Source organism: Sus scrofa, chromosome 6 (assembly GCF_054392235.1).
Source record: "Sus scrofa isolate SSC_HxYL_T2T_F1_AM1 chromosome 6, Sscrofa_HxYL_maternal_Yorkshire_Landrace_v2.0, whole genome shotgun sequence".
In the NCBI taxonomy this organism is placed as follows: domain Eukaryota; kingdom Metazoa; phylum Chordata; class Mammalia; order Artiodactyla; family Suidae; genus Sus; species Sus scrofa.
In genome coordinates this window covers 174,880,142-174,902,283 of record NC_139388.1, presented here as the reverse complement: position 1 = coordinate 174,902,283, position 22,142 = coordinate 174,880,142, and the positions used below count along the sequence as shown (strand labels likewise).

The window sequence follows — 22,142 nt, the reverse complement described above, 5'->3', positions numbered from 1 at the left end:
CTAAGAGATGGTGTCCACTGGAACTGCAAGGCCAAGGGCCCGAGCCGAAGCAGTGGCGATCAGTCCGGAGTGGGATGGGGCAACGCCAGTCTTTCCCCCAGCAGGTATGTGCTATAACACTGCTATACTGTAGCCATCTTCTGTAGCCCCAGACCCAGTCCTAGGAGGACAGTGGTGCTGCCCAGAAGTGACTAAGAGTCCTTCCTTGAGGGAGGGAGGGAAGGGGATGTTCCAGGCATTGCTGTAGCTCACAGCACTGGAGGGCAAGGCTACGCTTACCGCTTTAATCAGGTGTGGCTGGAATAAGCAAGACTCTCCCAGGCACATGCCTGAGCAGAGCTGCTGGCCCCAAGAGCTCAGAAAGAGACCGTGGGTCGAAAGCAGTGGCTTTCTCTCATTTTACCTTCCTCTCTATCTGGCTCTGGGCATCCCTTGTGGAGTCTAGGAACTGAAGGCTTTGAGGGCATATAAGCAAGGACCCTGGGAGACAGAGCTGGGATGCTGCCTGGAACAGTCAGATTCCACAGCCTGGTGACATCACTGCGGCAACAGAGTTCGCAAACAGGAGTCAGAGGCCCAGGTCAGAACTCTAAGGCCTTCTTCTGAGATGGCCTAGTCTCTTCTGCCTCTCAGCCAAGGCATCCTTCGCTGCCTTGTTTTAATCACCTGCAATCTGTTTTCTCTCTCTGAGAATTAAGAACCATCTTCAGAAAGCACCACATGAAGCCATTTTCAAACTGACTTTAATCTTTATTTATATTTTTGCTGCCCACATACTGTACATGCAGAAGCCATGTGAAGAATTCTCTCCTCAAGGGGATTGGCAAGAGTGTTGTAAGAAACAGCTGGCAGTCCTTCCCAGCCGTCCACCTGCCACCTGGGAGCCGAGAGTTTGGAAAGACGCTGCACACAGAAAATGTATAGCGCACGGAGATAAAAGGCTAACTGCTTCTTATCCAAACAATGTGCTTATCTCCCTCTCAGTGCACGCGTGTGTGCGCCTCTCTCTCTCTCTGCAGGATGCATTTGGAAATTCTAAAAAAGGGGTTCCTGCCTCCTGTGAATTTACATTCTCAAGGAGCGGATGGTACATCAGGCCAACTTTTGCTAAGGAAGCAGCCGCTCTGCCCTCTGAGATGATGTCTGGTAAGAGACATGCTGGAGAGAAGAGTAATATTTAAGAAGTGAAATACTTTGCAGGGAAATAAGTTTCCTCTCTCCTCCCATCGGAAGGCATCTCCTTAAAAATCCTCCTGCTGATCACATTCTAGAAGCAGGAACGAGGACCGACCCATCCTCCTCTGCCAGTGGGGATACTGGCTGGCGCAGGATGCAGCTGAGGTTGTGACATCACATCAGCACCTTGGAACTTGTCCACTGTAGACAACCCTTAATGATCTCATCACCACACAAGAACAGAACAACAAACCACAGAGGCGGCAGCAGAGGCCGTGAGGATTCCCAGAGTTCTTGTCAGAAGCAGCATCTAGGCGGGGACAGACCAGACCTGCACCCGCGTGGGCACCGGGGGCTGGAAGGAACCAGCCTCTGGAGCCAGGTGCCAGGCACGCCAGGCTCACAACCCTCATCAGCTCCAGACCAGACTTTTAACACCTGGAGGGAAGCATGGAGTAACTACCAAATGCTCTGGTTTTGCAGAGGAGGAAGCTGAGGCCCAGCAAAATGAGGAAACGCGTTAAGGTCACAGTTTCTGGCAAAACTGTATATAACAGCCTTTGATTCTCTGTAGCCCACCGTTCAGGCCACTGGCCCTTGGGTTGGATGCTCTGTTGCCTCTGGAATTCCCAGGGCCCCTTTCTGCTCGCCAGGGCCTCTGGAACCCCATCCCAAGGACCATTCCTGTCCCTGGGAGGCCCAAGGCTCTTGTTCTTCCTGGCCCTGGGGAGGTTCCCCCCAAGCAGCAGCACGCATGCTTTCTGACGAGCATCCTTCCCAAGCCAATCCGGTGGCCCTGCGAGAATGCAAGTGTCCCTGACAGGCACAGCCTCGCTGGGCTCACGAAAGCCCGAGCTCAGGGTTGGGGGGAGGGGGAGTTGCTTTGCTACATGGAAAGATTAAGCCCTTTGTCAGAGAACAAGGCCCCACCGTCAGGCATGCCAACCCCAGAGCTGCGCTGGTGCGGCTCAGCCGGCAGAGCTGGTGCCCGAGGAGGCCAAGTTGCTCTCTTTGGCATCACTGACATCGCTCCGAGATGCTCAGGCACTCTCTCAAAATAACCCTTTCCCAATCAGCCAGGCCGAGCTGCAGAAGGGCTGGGGGGCGCCCCTGCTCCCAGTCAGCCAGGCCGAGCCACAGAAGGGCTGGGGGGCGCCCATGCCTTCCGTCGTGATTGCTGTATTTTGCCCCGACTCTCCTCGGACCTGAGTGAGCAGCCGACTTGCGGGAGAAGGCAGGGGGCACGTCCGCTGCCCGTCTCCCCCCCCCCGCCCCCGCCCAGATCAATCAGTGAACGGTGACCCAGTCCAGAAAGCGTTTTAAAGAATCTCTTTTGGTGTCGGGATACGAGAGAAGACAACACCGGGGAGAGGCAGAGGAAGGGGCGGGAGTCGGCAGGGCAGCAGGCCTCTTCTTGTCTCTCTCCTGTGGCCACTGCAGCGCTCCCGCTTGACCGCCTCCTGGCCCCAAAGGGCACCGTGGAGCAAAGGCAGCAATTTCTTGCACGGGGCTTGCACAGTGCAGGAAGCAATCAGAAGCGGAAGAGCAGCCTTCTGGAAGCCCTGCTGCTCTCTGGGCGGAGGAAGATGGGGAAGCAGAGGTATCAGGCGCTTTGGAGCCCCAGGGTGGGGGCAGCACAGCGTCTCCTGGGCAGCAGGGTGGGCAGCCAGAACCCTGGTTGCAGGCCAGGGCTCCAGTCACACAGTCTAAGATTGTGCTACATTTCACTTCCAAAGGAGGACCTTTGGAGGGCTCTAATTGTCTTTACAAGGGGCAGGGGACTTCTGCTCTCCTTGAGGCTGGCAGTAAAGAGCTCAGGCATGCTTGCCCTGGTGGGGGTCAACCAGGAGTGGTGAGTTAGGGGGCCCTTTCCCTCGGCTCCAGCGAGCTCCCCCCACCCCCGCCACCGAGTGCCGGGGGGGGGCGCAGGGGGACTGGATGCCGAGGAGGTTGGGAGATGGTGCTTCCCCGAAGGATCACATCCCCTTCATCAAACCAAGACTGGGCCCCATTTGCTGGAGCCTCCTTCACAGCGACGGCCCCTCACAGACGTCCCTTGAGGGCCGGTGTCTAGGAAGGAAGTGGGACAGTCTGAACAGAGCAGAGCCGTGAAGACAGATGCTCTGAATCATCTGTCACGGCTTCTGCCCACAGCCCAGCATTGCTGCAGGGCTGCTGCCATCTCTGCCACGCCTTCCACGAATCCTGCCTGAGCAGAGCAAGGCAGTGACCGAGCCCCTCTGTCGTCAGCCCCAGGCTCCCCTGGGGTCCGGGGCAGGCAGAGCCGCAACACAGCACAGCACAGTGTGGGCCGCAGGGTGGGGATCCTGTTTCTTCCCTTCCCACCCTGCCCTCTTCTAAGGACAGATGCCCCCAACTCCAGGGCGTGGGGGTCATACATGTGCTCCCTCCCCCTGGGCCAAGCAAGCTCCAGCCCAGCTGCTCAGCCAAGCTGGTGCCTCCAGGAAGCCGAGGCACAGCCTTTCGCCACCACATACACGTTGCCCCATCTGACTTCACCCTCGTGGAGGAAAATCCGGGTGGGGGTTAGTAACTTATTTGGTACAAAGGGTTAAAAATGACCCGAGGTCAACTTCTGGGGGGAACTTCCCATTAGCCAGCTGGAAGGGTGGAGGAGCCCCCTCGGGCAGTTTTGGCAGCTGGCGGTTGCAGGCGGGTCAGCCCAGGGTACCAGCAGGTCAGGCCCCACCTCTGGCTAGAAGGTCCTCGACCGCTCTGCAGGGAGGTCCCCGCCTGCTGTCTCCCTGGGCCCCTCATTCGCATCCCCCATGCCCCGGACTGACCACCTGCTCTGGGTATCAGCGCTTGGGGCCACATCAGCATACGCCTACGCTGTCCTCTGGGTCACCAGTAACCCCCCGCAGGAGGTGTCGAGGAGTCTCACTCCGTCCTGAGGCCAACTTTTCAACATCACCACCAGGACATAAAATGACTCTCTGGCAAGGGAGTTGCCTCCCTCTCCCCGGCCTGGGCACTAAGGGCAGAGCCCAGGGCGCTAATTTTAGAAACACGAGACACGCCACATTAGCCAGTGCCGACACCAGGAGGGAATTTCTGCAGAAAGAGAAAACTCCACGCACAGGGTTCCCCGCCTGTGATAAGACAAGAACGAGCTCATTTTGTGAGGACTGCCTGCCCTGGCCCACCTCTGGTCTGCAGGCAGGACTGCTGGGTCCCGGCTTCTCCCCCTGGGTTTCTTGGGAGAGAGGTGGCCAGACCGTGGCTTCAGTCTAACGTGTTCCCTGCCGGAGACCCCTTGGTGGAAATACCTGTCCCTCCAACCCCTCCCTCCCCAGAACCCCCCTCCATGCCCGTCTGGCTTTGGTTACAAATGGAGCCCAAGCATCTCTCCTTGGCTCCCCCCCTCCACCCCCTGGATGTGGGTTAGAATCCATGCAGCTCTTGGGGGTGCTGTCTGGGGACAAGGCAGAGGAGGGGAGCCTGCCCCAGACCTTGACCTCTCCTGCCACCTCTTTCCCCCCTGACATGGACCCGGGGGCTGCTGTGTCCATCTCCTGGGCAACCCCTTGCCTTTCACCCCAGACCTGACGAGGAAGGGGGCAGATCTGGGCGACCCTGAGCCGGACCTCAGGATCCCCAGCAGATGTCTCTCTCACAAGGTCCAGTCCAGGCACTGGTGCCCACCTGGACAGCAGCTGGCCAACCCAGTCAGGGTTTGAGTAGCTCGGGGAAGCTCCAACCAGACAGGGGTGGAAAGAAAGCAGAGAGGCAGGGGCGGCATCCAGAGCAGGCAGGCCGCCCCCCGAGGGCAGTGGCAGAGCGCAAGAGGCTGGGGGGCTTGGGAGGTGGAGTATTGCTTGTGCAGAGCTGGTGATGGTGGCGGTCTAGAGTTCAGAGCCAGGCTGTCCATGGAGCCGGGAGGCTGGAGCCCAAGCGAGTCTGAGCTCCCAGACAGGGAACCTGGTCTGGAAATGAGCCAAAAAAAAAAAAAAAAAACACACGAAAAACAGAGCCCGCAAGGTGAGCTTCATGCAGCTAATCCCCAAAGGGCAGTCAGGATTCTCAGAGCAGGTCAGCCCCACCCTCGGCACCTTCTCAACGAGCCAGGCTCCAACAGGGCCTGGGAAGGACACGGGTGCCTCCAGGGGCTGCCTGCTTTGGCAGATGACATCCCCGCGGGGGCCAACCTCTTGCTTGTCAAGAACCCCCCAGTCCAGCCCTCCTGGGTCCACGGAGGGAGATCCTTTGGCAGGCCGGAGGCTTGGAGGGCGAGAGGAGGCGAAGGGCAATGCGGAGCGAGGGGCTGGCTCCTCCCTCCAAGATGTCTGGCCAGCCAGCAACCCTGGGATCTGACACCTCCTCGGATCTCCCTTGCAGGAAGGAGGTGGTACCAGCCCCAGGGAGAAGGCCATCCCAGCATCTTCTGCTCCCTGGGCCCCAGCCAGGGCACCAGGTGAGATGCTGCCGTGCATTCGGGGGAAAGAGCAGCCAGGTCCTTGGGTGGAGAGGAAGGGTGTCGGTTCCTGGAGGTCCAGGGTGGCCAGCTGCGGTGATGCTACATTCCTCCGAGAGCAGCAGTGCCGGGAGAGGCGGAGGTGGAACAGAGGCCGAGACAGAAAACTAAGCAGGGGCCACCAAGGACAGGCACGGGGGGACACACAGGCACTGCCCTGAGCCTGGACCAGGCAGGGTGGACCAGCAGCTCCATCCCCCACTTCCACCCCTGGACTCAGGCGTGCGGTGGGGAGTCACAGTCACACAGCACTCCTTCAGGGATCTTTGCAACGAGACACGGAGACACAGATGTCGGCCCATGTCGTCACCAAGACTGCTGCACTCAGACAGATGAACGGATCTAACGTGGTCACACAGACACACACACACACACACACACTGCCCGCTGGACAGGCCCACTAGCCCACAGGCATGCAGCAGGGCAGGGGGTCTAGAAAGACCTGAAGACTATTTACAGGGAAGGAGGTGGGGGGGCGGCAACACCCCTTCTCACGCGCGTCCTGGCTCCCTCCTGAGGTCCTTAGGAGCAAGAGGGGCTGGTGGCACTCTCCAGAGAGGACTGGGACAAGCGCCTGGTCAGGGAGCCGAGCGTAGAGTCTGCCACCGAGGACGTGGGGAAGAGTTTGTACCAGCCGGTGACCGTGGCGCTCAGGTCCAGCTCGTCCAGCATGATCTGGGCCATGCCCATGAAGCACTTGTGGTCCATGCGGCCGTAGTCTCCCCAGACGATCACCTGCCGGTGGGCAGGAAGAGAAGGGCTAAGCCACCGCTCCAACTCCGGGGCTGGGCGCCAGGCCCAGGAACCGAGTAGAAGTTTGCCAGGGCAGATGGGTCAGAGAGAGGCAGAATTCAGACTGACTTTGGGCACCAACCTACCAGGCACTTGAAGTAAATGCCAGGTGCAACCCTCCAGACCTGGTACGACTTAGCTCAATTATTACAGCCATCCAGGTACAGATACAATGCATTATTTCCACAAAGAGGAGATGCAGCTCAGAGAGGTTAGTTAACTAACCCCAAAATACACTGTAAGGGGTGGCAGAGCTGGGGTTAGCAGCTGGGTCTGACTGCAAGAGCCTCCCAGCATCCCAGATGACAGCCTTCCCGAGGGAGGAGCAGACTGAGAGTCCAGGACCTAGAGCCACAGCACGGCAGCGCCGGCTGGAAGACGACGGCAGTCAAGAACCCTGTTGCTTCCTACCAGCGGGGCGACCTTGGTTCAGGGGCAGTCGAGTCATCCCCCTGGACCAGGGTTTCCTTACGAATCAACTGGGGGCAGCAACACCTCACCAGGTGGTGACAATAAGTGGGTAAGGCAGATTCATGTGCCTGGCACAGGAGAAATCGTAAATGAAATACATTTTCTTTCCTATTTTTTTTTTTTTTTTTGGTCTTTTTAGGGCCACATCCACAGCATATTCCCAGGCTAGGGATCAAACTGGAGCTGCAACTGCCAGCCTACGCCACTGCCATAGCAACACCAGATCCTAGCCATATCTGCGGCAACCTACACCACAGCGCACGGCAATGCTGGACCCTTAACCCACCGAGCAAGGCCAGGGATCGAACCCATGTCCTCATGGATACCAGTCAGGTTTGTTACCACGAACCTGAGCCACGACGGGGAACTCCCTGAAATGCATTTTCAGTTACAGTTTGCAGTCTTTGAGAGCTGCCCCAGCCCCCTGGCCGCTCACCTGCAGCACCTTGCCCTGGGGCCCCTCGTCAAAGAGCAGAGTCTGCTGGTACAGAGGGTCACAGGTCTTCTTGGCCGCCTTTGTCTTCTTCTTGGCCAAGCAGGCTCCATTCTCAAGCAGGTAAACCTTGACGTAAGTGGCTGAGGGATGGAAGAGCACATGACGGGGAGGCCTCAGCAGCTGCTATGAAGGGGCCGGTGGGCGTGAGCAAGGGTGGGTCGGATGAGCCGACCGGTGGACAGCAGGTTGAATGGGACTCCCCCCTCCTCCAGGCAAATCCGTGACGCCAGTGTTGAGAATACTGCCCCTGGGGAGCTGGGACTCATGAGACCCGGCGCTCAGCTGAAGAGCCCTCCCTGGCAGAAGCCATCTCCTAGCTGCCCTGCCTCACCTGGGAGGGATTTGGAGCCTGGTTTGGGGGTCAGACCCCGAGCCTCAATCACTTCCACCTCCAGCTGGCCGCTCCGGTCCATGATGGCCACGTGCACATCCCCTGCAAGGCAGAAGAGGGGGAGTCCAGGCGGAGCCAGAGCAAAAGGGGCAGGCCGGTCAGCCCCCGTGCAGAGTGCCCGTCTGCAGAGCGTGCCACAGCCCTGGAAAGGGTGTGAGATGGGCAGAACTGTAAGCGCAGGAGCTGCTCTCAGGAGACCAGTTTATTCTTTTAAGGGCTGCACTCACGGCACATGGAGGTCCCTGGGCTAGGGGTCGAATCAGAGCTGCCTCCGCCGGCCTATACCACAGGCACAGCAATGCAGGATCCGAGCTGTGTCTGCGACCTACACCACAGCTCATGGCAACGCCAGATCCTTAACCCACTGAGCGAGGCCAGGGATGGAACCTTCATCCTCATGGATGCTAGTCACATTCGTTAACCACTGAGCCAGGACGGGAACGCCAGGAGACCAGTTTAAAGCGGCTGGAAAATGCTCTGATAGGGCCCTTGGGGTGCAGTGGGGCGTGACCCTCGAGGGACATGCTTGGGGTTACCGCAAATGTAAGCCTGGCTCTGGGGTGGGGGTTTCTGTTTGGCTGAGCAGATTCAGGGCTTCCAGGACACAAGGCACATCCTGGAAACGAGGGCCTGCTCGCACCCTTGAGAAAGGACGGCCAGGAAGGCCAGCAGATGTCCCCAGAGCGGGGAACCCAGAAACGCCCCCACAAATGGGATCATCCGGCTGGAGCGAGTCTGCCTGGAGGAGCCATGTCAGCCATTCAATTTCGAGAACTCTAAGCTTTGTTGGACACAGGTTAGCAGAAGTCGAAATTCTGCACTAGTCACTTGGGACACCCTTCCATGGGATGCAGAATCATAAGCCTGGTGCAGAAAAATGAAAATAGGCCAGACTTTGGGCTCAGCCACCCATTTTAGATTCTCTGAGCTGTCGTGCAATTGTTTGTATTCAGGCACTTTGGAAGAGGAGACTTTCCTACTTCCAGGAGGCCTCTCGGAATTCATCCTTCTCCTCTAGCTACTGCCGACCTCGGCCCGGGGAGGCGGGGTGGGGCGGTCTCAGGAATTCACCTCCAGGTGGTACATCCCTAACTAGGCGAGCCACTGCAAACCTTCCCGGTTTGCGACACCAGGGGGCACCACACGCAAGGGTTCCAGGCTGTGACGGCGCCTTAGCCTGGAAGTGGCTGGTTCCGCTCACTGCCTCTTAAAAGCCTGGAAACAAGAGCTGGGAATTAGCCAGTTTCAACCCAAGAGCCAGATGGGCGCTGACGCTTGCCATCGGAGGGTCCCTGTGGACCTCCCTGCCAGCAGACAGGCTCCTGTGTGCCCGCCTTAGAGGAAGACAGGGCCGGGCGGCGGGAAGAGGCTGGAATGGAAAGCCAGCTCTGCTTCGTGGCTCCCAGCAGGACCCCGTCTGCACTCAGCGTCCTCCTTTGCTGTGAGGTCAAAGGCCAGACGCTGTCTAAATGAGGGCTGAGTGCAGACGTCTGGGTCAGACGCTGCTCAGGTCAGACTGACGGGGGGGGGGGGGGCGGGTGTTGGTGGTGGTGAGGACGCATCTCTAGGAGGCACTGCTTGAAGCCAACACAGCCAGGGTCTGAGGGAGGGAGGGAGGCAGGGAGGGAGCCAGAACTGCAGCTACAAGGACCAAGAATAGACTAGGGAGTACTTCCCAGCGGCAGGGACGAGGGCTGAGAACATTACGAAAAGGCTTCTAGGTGCCAGGCACTGCGAGGAACTGTGTCCTACGTCACCTGCTACTTCCAAGGGGCAAATGAAACATTTCATGCAAAGCACTAGAGAGAGACCCAATACATGCTCTCCAGATTGCAGATCTAAGACAGGTACTATTCGTCCCACTTTACAGATGAGGAAACAGAGGCTCCAGGGCAGGAAGGGATGTGCCCAAGGTCCCGCAGCGCATCCACGGTGGAGCACACTCCATGGATGTTGATGCTGCAATGATTTTTGTTCCCATTTTACGCCTGGCCCTTAGCACTGCCGGACGCCCGGTAGGCGGCGGGAGAGAGAGTGGGTGGTGATGTGAGGAGGGATGTGCTGGAAAAGCAGCTTCGATCCGGCAGAAAAGCTGGCACCCCTTCCTCTCTGATAAGGGAGGGCTGATGAGTGTTCCACCAGTTCCTTCTCACTGGCACAAAAGCCTGAGCGAAGGCTCCCTTCTGCCACTCACCTCGCCCCTCGCAGGGACCCCCGGAGCCAGCCCCTCCTACTGTGTGGCTGCCATTGCCCCACGTGCCCTGCCCTTAAGAAGACTCACCCATTGGCGGCGTTGCCAGCGTCTGTCGCCCCACAATCTGAGCGGGTCCCAGCCCATCCAGGAAATCGCTGAACTGGCTTTCTGCCCCGAGCCGAGGGGTGGGGAAGATGAACCTGGAGGAGGCAGAGGGGTGCGTGAGGGTGTCTGGATGGGCCCCTGGGGCACTGGGCACTCCCTCTGTGCCTCCATCTGCCCTCCACGTAGTGCGAGTGTACCACTGTGGCTGGGGACGAACAACTCTTCATCACTGCACACTAAAGAAACATACTTTGGGAGTTCCCGTCGTGGCTCAGTGGGTTACGAACCCGACCAGTATCCATGAAGATGTGGGTTTGATCCCTGGTTTTGCTCAGTGGGTTAAGGATCCTGTGTTGCTGTAGCTCTGATTTGACCCCTAGCCTAGGAACTTCCACATGCCACAGGTGTTGCTAAAAAGAAAAAAAGAAAAGAAAAGAAACATACTTTGATGTCACTTAAGAGACAAACCTATGTAATCATGGTATTTAATCCTCAAGCACCAGGATTTCTCTCTCTCTCTCTTTTTTTTTTTTTTTTTTTTTTTTTTTTGAAGGGCCGTACCTGCAGCATATACCCATGTTTCCAGGCTAGGGGTCGAAGTGGAGCTGCAGCTGCTGGCCTACACCACAGCCACAGCCACAGCAACACTGGATCAACAGCTCGCAGAGTGGCTGTACTAAAGGAGACACTGTTTTTGGCCTGAGAGCGACTAGTAAGACCCCAGAGTTAGCGGCACTGATCTGAAGTGTCCAGCGATGCCCTGCGCAAGGTAAGATGCAATAAATGCCAGCACCTGAGCACATTCATGGAAGTAGGCATAACAGCGAGACACATGATCATAGATCTTAAATAACGGAGCCACAGAATCCTGAAGTCACCAGGCCCTGCCTAAGCTGATTCAGAAACTCTTAGTCATATAACCAGAGCTTCATAGATTCAAAGAGATCAGAGGGACTGTCTAACCCGGATACTTCCCGATTTTTAACTGCAACCCCATGTAAATGTAGGTTGTATATTTAACATCTTAGACCTATGTGCCTCTCTTTATATATTTTAAAAAACCCCAAAGTTCACAAGGTAATTCCACATTCCTCTACAGGATATATTTGAATCTTCTGTTTCCTTTTCTAACGCTGGTTTTGACCCACTAAACTGATTTTACTTCCTGCCTGTGAGTCACCACCCACAGGCTGAAAAACACTGATCTGGAGTTCCCACTGTGGCTCAGTGGTAAAGAACCCAACTAGTATCCGTGAGGATGCAGGTTCGATCCCTGGCCTTGCTCAGTGGGTTAAGGATCCAGCATTGCTGAGAGCTAAGGTGCAGGTCACAGATGCAGCTTGGATTCCACATTGCTGTGGCTGTGGGGTAGGCTGGCAGCTACAGCTCTGATTCGACCCCTAGCCTGGGAACTTCCATATGCCGTGGGGCAGCCTGAAAAAGACCAAAAAAAAAAAAAAAAAAAGAGAGAGAGAGAGAAAGAAAAACACTGATGATCTGATCTGGTCCCACCTCCTTCCCAAAGCTCCAAGCCAGCCACCTGTGAGAACTCCATTCATCTGAGCCCAAACAAGGATTCCAGATTTTAAAAGGTTTTAGGATCCAATTTCCCTTTCCAACCCTCTCCTCCGGAGCCAGGCAGTGGGTGGGGCTGGGAGGTGGGAGGCATGAAACAGGCAGAAGGGCTGAACTGCTCTTGGGCCAGTGGCCTGCAGCAAGAGGAAGACGAGCCCCCAGGCAGTGGCGTCCAGGGAGGAGGACAGCGGGAGGCAGGGATCCAGAGCAGCCCAGACGTCTGGGCTGGAAACCCAGTCGGGAGATTTTTCAAGCCCTTTGCCTCTGACGAGAGGGTGGGGACATGGCAAGGGTGGGCTGAACGCACGTGCCATCGGAGCTGTTGCTGTTGGTGCTCCCGTCAGTGGACTCTCGGCTGCCCTGGCGAGGGACGCGACTCCGCATCTCCACGGCAACGCCCGTCTCCGTGCTCCGCCGGATGTTGCTGCGCAGCTTCTTGGTGGCCCCTTCTGAGACCCCTCCCGAAGCACAGAGAGGGAATAAGGTCAGATCACCCATGAGGCCTAAGAACTGCCAAAGCCACCCTTTTGGGAGGGGACAGGATAGGCCGGGCTCTGGCGGGAGACAGGGGCATTGCTGAGATGATGTCTAGAGCCCATCAGCAGCAGCCCAACTCCTCGCCCTGCTCAGGGCAGTGATGCAGACCAAGCAGACTGGGAGGGTGGCTGGAGGCAGAGGCGCCGTGGGGTGGGGGGACTTGCTACAGGGAGGGAGTCAGCAGTCAGGGCTCAGCTCCAGCCCTGCCGGCCTCCCCTGACCGACACCTTCCCACTCAATTTCAAACCTTGCCCCAAAGGGCTAAGTTTCTTCTGGAAAGTTTGCCTTCTCTGGAATTCACGGACCTGATTTTCCTCTTCCAGCTATTCTCACAAACCCTGTCTCTCCCAGACCTCACAACCCATCTCCGTGATACCTTCACGGGCCCTATTTAAAAGAAACCCGTAAGGGAGTTCCCATCGTGGCGCAGTGGAAACAAATCCGACTAGGAACCATGAGGTTGTGGGTTCGATCCCTGGCCTCGCTGAGTGGGTTGAGGATCCAGTGTTGCCGTGAGCTGTGGTGTAGGTCACAGATGAGGCTCAGATCTGGTGCTGCTGTGGCTGTGGTGTAGGCCAGCGGCTACAGCTCCGATTTGATCCCTCGCTTGGGAACTTCCATAAGCTGCAGGTGAGGCCCTAAAAAGCAAAAAAATAAACATTAAAAAAATTTTTAAATTAAAAAAATTAAAAACCCATGTGAACCCTGGCCACTCTCAATCCAACAGCCATTCTTAAGGGGGATCTGAACGAGGAGGGGGATGCGAGTGAGGAGGTGTGAAGGCCACTGGGACACAGGACTGAGAGAAGGGCTGCTACGTGGACCTGAACTGACCTTGGCTTTGAGGGACAGGTCTGCAGAAGAACCTCAGAAGCTATGCAGGGAGGGCTCACCCCCAGTATCTCTGCACCTCCTGTCTGGGGGGCTCTATCCCCCAACCACCCCCCACAACCTTACAGGGAACACAGGGCACTTCGCCTCCCCTAACAGCGTACCATCCTGCCTGGGTTTCCATGACAACCTCCTCAGCATTGCAGTGTGGTCCCTCTAGACACCCTCTCCTCCTGGGGGTGGGGTGGGGGTGGCAGCAGAAGACAGGTCGTAGGTTTGCGGGGACTCCTCCTCCTGAAGCTGGGCTGCCTGAGGAGCCTGATGGGGAGGGAGGGGCCCTCCAACAGGGACTCTACCGAAGGAGCTGGCTGCCGTCACCCAGTTAGAGGCCCAGGCAAACCAAGAGCTGAGTTGCTAACAGGGATGAGGAGAGGCCAGGGCGAGGCAGACAGCACAGCCCCTGAAAGCCGTGCAGAGCGGGAGCTGCTTGCCCTCTTCACTCAGGCCCAACCCTGGTTAGGAGCCGACGTTCGAGGTCCCAGCCTGGGAAAAGGAGGACTGTTTCCCCTGCTTTGCCCTACTTATCTTTCAGGAAGTCCCACCCGGAGGGGCACCGCGGAGAGGGCCGGCCTCACTGGTGATGAGGGGGCTGGGGGTGGCAGTGAGGAGGAACGTCTTCTCTGAAAGGCATTTCTGGGACACGGGAACACTCGTCTCCAGGACTCGATGCGATCCTCAAGATGTCTGCCCCCCCAACACACACACACAGGCATCAGCTCATGCACGCTCCTTTCGCACAGGCACAAGCAGAGACACATGGGTGCCAACAATCACCTACAAGGCCATGGCTGTGTTCATGCAGCAGCCCCACAGTCACAAATGGTCCTACTACGTCTCCGTCTTAGGGACACATGACGCAGTCTGCCACATGCATGTGACATTCACGCCGTGCACTTGCGGTTGGACCCACCTGCTCAGTCACACACACAGATGCAAACCCACAACACACAGAGGGCTGGGCAATAGCTGCGGGCGTGGGGGGCCTGCCCTGCCCTTTACTCCTAACTGCCACGTCTCCTCTAAGCGGTTGGGGAACGGATGGGTCTGTCGAGACGATACCCTCCCTCTCCTCAAAGCCTCCCCACATCCACCCTGAGCCGAAGTCAGTCTCACCACCTCACGACCCCAGAACCGCCTCTTCTAGAGCCTGGGAAAGCTTTGACCCATTTGGGAGAAAATTTACCTTCTTCGACCTGCCCGATCCACTGTGAGCCCCTGGGTAGAATCCTGAAATGCCCCTGCCTTTCTCAGATGGGAAGCCCCCAGTCCAGGCACCCGCAGAGCTGGGGCTACAGCCTTGGCCCACTGACTCCCAATCCACTCATGTGGTTACTTTTCACTCTCTCCACCAATTCACTTTGGTTTCAGATGGGATTCAGCAGAGATTAGGTTCCATGCCTCTGGGTGGGGAGAAAGGTCTTGCAATCTCAGAGAAAATTCCTCTGCTGGTTTCATACCTGTCCGGTCTCGGAACCCCACTGATCAGGGGGCGTATCTTTACGCAGCCGCTCTCCCTAGAAAACCGGACCAGCTTTGCTTGCAGTAATTCTGTGACCCTTAAAGACCAAAACAGGAGGCCGTTCCATCTGTCCCACCACAAAAAAGGAAGAGGCAGTCACAGCCTCCAGCAGCACTTCCCAGGGATCTCCTGGAAATGAGACCCCATCTTGCCCCACCCTGGTCCAGAGCCCAGAATGGGGCAGCTGCTATCCTTGGTACTGAAGAGAGGAGCTCCATTTGGGCGAGGGCAGGGCCAGCCCAGGATTGCCCTGTGTGGATCCAGCCTAAGGCCAGGCCAGAACCCACCTGTGTCCTGGGAGCCCAAAACTCTGACCCCACCTTCTTATTGCCCCCACAACTTAAAGAATGCTGGATCTAGAAGGAAGTGAGAGACAGTCTTTTAAGCTCCACTTTACAGAAGTGAAAACTGAGGCCCAGTGGGAAAGTGACTTTCCCAAAGTCCCTTGAGGAGTTATAGCGAAGACTAGTCCTCCAAAGCTTCAGGGTGATTTCTGGAAGTCCTCTCTAGGGCAACATGAGGGATTGAATGGAAGGAGCAGGCAGGAGGCGGAAGAACTAGAGGGGAGGCTGCTGTAATAGTCCAGGCTTTGAAACAAAGAGGAGGAAAGAAAAAAAAAGGAGTTCCCGTTGTGGCGCGGCAGAAATGAATCTGACTAGGAACCATAAGGGTGCGGGTTCGATCCCTGGCCTCGCCCAGTGGGTTGAGGATCTGGCGTTGCCATGAGCTGTGGTCTATAGATCTCAGGCTCGGCTTGGATCCCGCGTTGCTTTGGCTGTGGCGTAGGCTGGAGGCTATAGCTCCGATTGGACCCCTAGCCTGGGAACCTCCACGTGCTGCAAGTGCAGCCCTGAAAAGACAAAAGACATTAAAAAAAAAAAAAAGGGAAACAAAGAGGAGGGGATGGGTGGGGCTTGAGCCCATGTGGGATATGGAGGACCCCGGGGAGGGCAGACTCAAAGCCCTAAAGACTGCATCCTGGGAGAGTTCTCCTCATGGCACAGAAGAAATGAATCTGACTAGTATCCATGAGGATGCGGGTTCAATCCCTGGCCTCACCCAGTGGGTAAAGGATCCAGCATTGCTGTGAGCTGTGGTGTAGGCTGCAGCTACAGCTCCGATTCAACCCCTAGCCTAGGAACCTCCATACGCCACAGGGGCAGCTCAAAAAAGCCTGCATCCCAGAGAGGCTTTCTTCCCACTTCACACAGCCCTGCCCTGCAGGGAACTGTGCCACCCCACAGGGGGCAGCGGGGTCACCCTAGGACCTTCTCCCAGAACAGAGTTTCCAGGGCCCGTGCCCACAGTGATCCGTGCCGCACCCCCTCTGGGGCTAGACTCCCCCACCCAGGGATGGAGCTTTAAGTTGGGACAATGGCAACCTCAAGGCCTAGGAGGAAAAAAGTGGGGACGACAGACGGGAGAGGAATGTGCCACTAGCAGGGGTAGAGCCGTGGAGGCCAGAGAAGCCACTTCTTTTTTGGCCCTATTGTGTGACCGTGGGTAATGATAATGCCAACAATTTACCAGGTCTCCACCGTGTGCCAGGCACGAGGCCGGGTGCCTCGGCCCGCCCTAGTCCCCCAAATTCCTGGCCGACTCTGCGAGGCCTGTGTTACTGCCCTTCTTCTACAAATGAGGAAGCAGGCCCGGAGAGGCAGAGTCCCCTGCCAGCTCGTCAGTGACGGAGTGTGTCTCTGAAGGCCAATTTGAAGTCCTTCTCCTCCAGGCTCAGACGCCTCATCGATAAAACGAGCCTGGCCCAGGGGATCTCCGGGCCCCTTCCTGTTCTGACATTTGGCCGCTGGATGAGTCACAGGGACCTTTGGTTAGAAGGGCAGTGGGCCACTCGCCTAGCGCAGGCCCCAGGCCTTCAGCCGTGTCCTGACGCACCGCAGAGACAAGTGATCCAGAAGCCTCATCATCATTCATCTCCCCACAAGGTTGGAGGTCTCCCTATGCTGCTCCAATCCCCGCCTGCTGACTGCGGAGTCTAGGTAGGCGGACAGTCCCCAGGCGGATCACTGAAATGTCTCCCAGTGACTCAGGCACCCGCCCTGGCCTTGGAAGGCTGTCTCTCCTAATCATTTGGGCATGAAGAAATCTTTTGGGCTGAAGCTGAGTCAGCTGTACGGCCAGAGACCAGCTCAGCTTGGTTTCCTAGAGCCAGACTCCCGCGGCCCAACACCTCCTCCTCCCCCAATCCCAATCCCCCAACCTTCATCCCACCACCTTGGTCCTGTCCCAGCCCAACTCCTGGATTCCCACCTCCCCTTCTCCCTGACTCCCTAGTGTCAGGCCCAGCCACAGAGGCCATGTGCTCACCCCCTGGCAATGGATCATCTCAGGCCCCCTCCCCTCTAATATTTCTCTGAGCCAGAAGTCACACCGCAGCTTGATGGCTGGAAAAGACCATCCCACATGCTCCGGTGAAGGGCTGTATAAAAATCTACTTTAAGGCCTGGAAACGTCCCCCGCCCCCGACCCCAAGCGGAGTCCTGAGGAGCATTCTCCCCAGATCCTCTGGCGCCCCCACCCCCCCGCCACCCCCATCCAGCTGCCTATTTGAAGGTTTCTTAGGGAAGTTGTTACTCTGAGCAAAAAGCAGGAAGAGATTTTTAAAACAAAACCAGCTGGTGTCTGGACCGATGCCACAAAGTGAGGGGTCTTGGTGGGGAGGGTGGCTCCTCTCTGACATAAGCTCCAGGTGTGACTGTGTGACAGGTGGGTCACTGGCCCATCTGAGCATAAGTGGGGTTCTATAACCAGGTGGCTGAGAAAGTATAATGTACTTATCAGGGTGTAGCTGCTACGTGTGTGGACGTGGCTTCGGGAGATGTGGGTGTACGCGTGTTCTGTGACCACGGGCCTCTGGCATGCGTGCCTGTGACTGTGCTTCGGTGACCTGCGTGTCTCTACTCAGAGGACCGTGTATGACGTGTGTGGCTGGTTCTATTTGCGACCACGTTCAGTGTGAACCAATGTCCTGAGCCCTCCCGGCAGGAGGGGTCGCTTTCCTGAGCACGGAGCATGCTGTTTATGCGACCGTGCAAGGCACGCGTCTTTGTGTGTGTGTGTCTCTCTTGCGGCTTTGGAACATGTGTGTGTGGCTGTTGGTACTGAGGAAACTCGGAGATTACGGGTGGGACGGAATCATGCGGCCATGTGTGTCTGCGAGGTCGTAGTGTCACTTAGCACGGTGGCAAGCACGTGACGCCTATTTCCTGAATGAGGCTGAGAAGCGTGCAAGTCTGTGCGTAGAGGCGGCGGAACATAAAGGCGCATGCCCGTGGGAGTCCGACCCCTGGGGTTTGAACCCAGACTCTTCCACCTCCTACAGCTCTGTCATTTGCGAGCATCTTCCTTCCCTTCTCTGGGCTTCCGTACCTGCCTCAAGAGCTACCTGAGGACTCGGGGAGTCAGGTCACAGACTGGACCCAGAACAGTCCCTGGCACATGGTAAGGGGGCCCTAAGGGGGTGTGGCCATGGGAGGACCCACCCACGAGCTCGGAGGGGGAGGGGGAGGGGAGGGTCGGGTCCCGCCCCCTGCCCCCCGCCCCGCGCCGGGGAGCCCGGCGGCGCAGCGCTGCTCACCGGCCTGGGGCAGCTGAAGCGAGCTCTTGCTCCACTGGGTCAGGCCCACGATGGCCACCATCTTGGCCCCGAGGCTGCTGCGCCGCTTCTTGGCGGTGGACGTCCGGGTCCCGTCCCCAGCCTGCGGGCCGCCGCCGATCTCGCCGCTGATGCTGGAGCTCCGCACCACGCTCCTGGAGGCTGCCGCCGCCGAGGCCGGACCCGGCTCCGCGCTGAACATGGTCCACGGGGAGGCGGGGCCTCAGGCAGCCCTGCGGGGGCGGGGAGACAACGGGGGCCCCAGTCGGACCCCAGGCCAGGCCGCTCTCGGCCGCCGCCCGCCGCTTCCCGGCTGTGTGACCTTGGGCGGGGCGCACAACCTCTCTGAGGCTGAGCATCGACCAAAGGAGCAACGGGCGACCGGCACAGAAACTGGCCCAGCAACTGGGGCTGTTGTCATTAGCATGTGGCTGCCCGACGGGTCCCTTGGGGGGCGGTGAAGATGGAGGCTGTGCAGCCCTGTGACCCACGCTCGGGTCCCAAAGGCCGCGACACCCTAGCCATGTGACCTGGGAACCGAACATCTGGGGGGTTCGGTGAACACCTCGGCCAAGTAAGAAAGGGAAGCGCTTACCTCATGGGATGGTTGCAAGGATTAAAGCAGGGCGGGTGAAAGCGCCTGCGACAGTGTCAGGCCCAGGGTAAATATTCAGAAAGGGTGGCTGCTGTTTTCATAGCCAATAAGGAGAACAGGAGAACAAGCCTGGCTCCGGCCTGGGAAGACTGCGGAAGGGTCCTCCTCCCTGAAGGGAGTGGACAGAAAAGTGTAAAGCAGCAGGAAAAGTCCCCTTTAACTGCGCTGCGGAGCAGCACCCACGACAGTATTTTAACCCATTTCCTCCCGGTCTCCTTTCTACACATTAAAAAAGTAACTGAACTCATCTGTAAATACAGTTTTATATCCTAGTATTTTTCATCTGATGTTATAGCAAAAGAATTTCCCAATGGCATTAGCACTTTGTAGAAATGTTTAAATGCCACCATAACGTTCCATTACACGGAGGTGCTAGAACTGACATATAGATCAGTAGAGGTACTCTCAGATCAAGCCCAACCCCCCCCCCCCGTCTTTTAAACAAAAGTGCTACATGATTTTTACCTGCTTATTTCCTTAGGATCGCCCCTTGGAAATGGGGTGACAGGGCTAGGGAGTGTGAAGCCTGCTGTAGCTTCTCCTTCCCTGCTTCCTGATGGAGCACTGGTTTTGTCCAGGTAGCACCCCATCCCTTGTTTTAGAGGCAAATCTTGATTTGTTTAAAAAAAAAATCACTGAGTGGCATTCACCTTGGTAACTCTTACTGGTCCAAGGGTGGGCATATGACGAAACTGGCCTAATCTGTTCCTTAAGCAGAAGATTTGGATTCCAGGCTTACAAGAGAGGTGGGTGTCTCTTCCTCTGTCTCACTCTTCCCTCCCTCCCTTAAGACCCCTCTCTGGAGGAGTTCCCACTGTAGCTCAGCAGTAACAAACCCAATTAGTATACATGAGGACGCAGGTTCAATTCCCAGCCGCGCTCCGTCGGTTAAAGGATGCGGCATTGCTGTGAGCTGTGGTGTAGGTTGCAAATGTGGCTCGGATCCCATGTTGCTGTGGCTGTGCTGTAGGCTGGCGGCTACAGCTCTGATTCAACCCCTAGCCTGGGAACCTCCATATGCCATGGGTGTGGCCCTGAAAGAAGACAGGGAAAAAATAAAAGACCCCTCTCTGGAGAAGTTCCTGTTGTGGTTTATCAGGTTAAGAACCCGACTAGTATCCATGAGGATGCAGGTTCGATCCCTGGCCTCGCTCAGAGGGTTAAGGATTCGGTGTTGCTGTGAGCTACAGCATAGGTCACAGATGTGGCTTGGATCCTGTGTTGCTGTGGCTGTGGCATAGGCTGGCAACTGCAGCTCTGTTTCAACCCCTGGCCTGGGAACTTTCCTATGCTGCAGGTATGGCTGTAAAAGGAAAAAGAAAAAAACAAAACAAAAACCTCTCCTGAGACAAGGTCCAGCCCAGGATGAAGTCAGTACTGCTGAGGGTAGTATGCACAGGGACAAAAGGGACCTCAGGCCACCCTGGAGCCTTCCTTCTCTGGCCTTCCAGTTATGTGAGACTGCGTTTTCCACTGCTTAAGCCAGTTGGAATCAGGGTTCTCTGCTACATCCAAAAGCATCCTACCTAACTGGGGGCGTAAACATTTTTATGATTCTTGGAGCATATTGTCCAATTCCTTTCCAAAGGATGGAAATTTACTCTCTAATGCTGCATTCAACAAATAGTTAAAGGGAATATAGCTAATATTTCATAATAATTATAAATGGAGTATTCCTTTAAAAATTGTGAATTACTGGAGTTCCCATCCTGGCGCAGCACAAACGAATCTGACTAGGAACCATGAGGTTTCGGGTTCAACCCCTGGCCTTACTCAGTGGGTTAAGGATCTGGCATTGCCGTGGGCTATGGTGTAGGTCACAGATGCAGCTCAGATCTGGCATGGCTATGGCTGTGGTGTAGGCCGGCAGCCATAGCTCTGATTTGACCCCTAGCTTGGGAACCTCCATATGCCGCAGGTGCAGCACTTAAAAAAAAAAAATACTGTACACCCATAACTTACATAATATGTCAACCACACTTCAATTTTTAAAAAGCCATTTCACACACAAAAAAAGTCAACTATGGACTTCCCATTGTGGCACAGCAGAAACAAATCTGACTAGTATCCATGAGGATGCAGGTTCGATCCCTGGCCTTGCTCAGTGGGTTAAAGATCTGGCGTTGCCATGAGCTGTGGTGTAGGTCTCAGATGTGGCTAGGATCCAGCATTGCTGTGGCTGTGGCTGTGGTGCAGGCTGGCAGCTGCAGATCCAATTTGACCCCTAGCCTGGGAACTTCCACATGCCATGGGTGCAGCCCTAAAAAAAAAAAAAGTCAATTATCCCTAAATTGATTAATAGATTCAGTGCAGTCCCAATCAATATTCTAACAGGCTTTCTTATAGAATTTGGCAAGATGATGTCTTAAAATAATCAAAGCAATTACAGTTTTATCTATGCATTTGCTTAAGTTGAGGTGTAACTGACCTATAATATTATGTTAGATCCAGGTACACAACATAGTAATTTGATAGTTCTATACATAACAAAATGATGACAGATGATCCCAAATTTCTTTGTTTTTTTCTTTTCATGGCTGCACTTGCAGCAATATGGAAGTTCCCAGGTTAGGGGTCGAATCAGAGCTGCAGCTGCTGGCCTACACCGCAGCCACTGCAACACCAGATCCAAGCCACATCTGTGACATATGCCACAGTTTGTGGCAGCGCTGGATCCTTAACCCACTGAGTGAGGCCAGGGATCAAGCCCATATCCTCGGAGTTCCTGTCATGGCTCAGTGGTTAACAAGCCCAACTAGCATCCATGAGGACAAGAGTTCGATCCCTGGCCTCACTCAGTGGGTTAAGGATCTGGCGTTGCCTTGAGCTGTGGTATAGGTCGCAGACTCAGCTTGGACCCTGCATTGCTGTGGTGTGGTGTATACCAGCAGCTACAGCTCCGATTCGACCCCTAGCCTGGGAACCTCCATATGCCACGGGAGCGGCCCTAGAAAAGACAAAAACAAACAACAAACAAAACACCCCACATCCTCACGGACGCTATGTCAGGTTCTTAACCCCCTGAGCCACAACGGGAACTCCCAAAGTTTTAACTATTACTTATATTCATGCTAAGGGTCATTTTATTTAATAACATACTTCGGAAAAATATTTTTCTCTGAGTATAAAATTAAGAAAAAGGTGAAGGAAGAAAAAAAAAGCTAAACTCCTAACAACCCAAGGCCAGTACTGAGTGCCAAGGAAACAGTCGTGAGCCAGGCTGACTGTCCCG

General features: G+C 56.1%; 1 protein-coding gene across 42 annotated transcripts in view; it reads right to left on the bottom strand.

Annotated features, from left to right (window-relative positions):
* Positions 1 to 729: 729 nt before the first annotated feature.
* RIMS3 (regulating synaptic membrane exocytosis 3) overlaps positions 730 to 22,142 on the bottom strand; it is a 40,483-nt gene continuing 19,070 nt past the window's right edge. For 5 of the 42 annotated variants that reach the window (XM_084965625.1, XM_084965624.1, XM_084965623.1 and 2 more), the window contains 7 exons: positions 18,851 to 19,019; positions 18,238 to 18,488; positions 12,003 to 12,144; positions 10,103 to 10,215; positions 7,762 to 7,863; positions 7,371 to 7,510; positions 730 to 6,406 (listed from right to left, as the gene is read on the bottom strand). In XM_084965625.1, the coding sequence (XP_084821751.1) occupies positions 6,194 to 6,406; positions 7,371 to 7,510; positions 7,762 to 7,863; positions 10,103 to 10,215; positions 12,003 to 12,144; positions 18,238 to 18,457 (930 nt within the window). In that variant the 5' untranslated portion in view covers positions 18,458 to 18,488; positions 18,851 to 19,019 and the 3' untranslated portion in view covers positions 730 to 6,193. Of the gene's footprint in view, positions 6,407 to 7,370; positions 7,511 to 7,761; positions 7,864 to 10,102; positions 10,216 to 12,002; positions 12,154 to 14,580; positions 14,680 to 18,237; positions 18,489 to 18,850; positions 20,053 to 22,142 lie in introns of all 42 variants that reach the window. The other 37 variants (XR_014808596.1, XR_014808594.1, XR_014808595.1 and 34 more) reach the window with 15 other exon arrangements.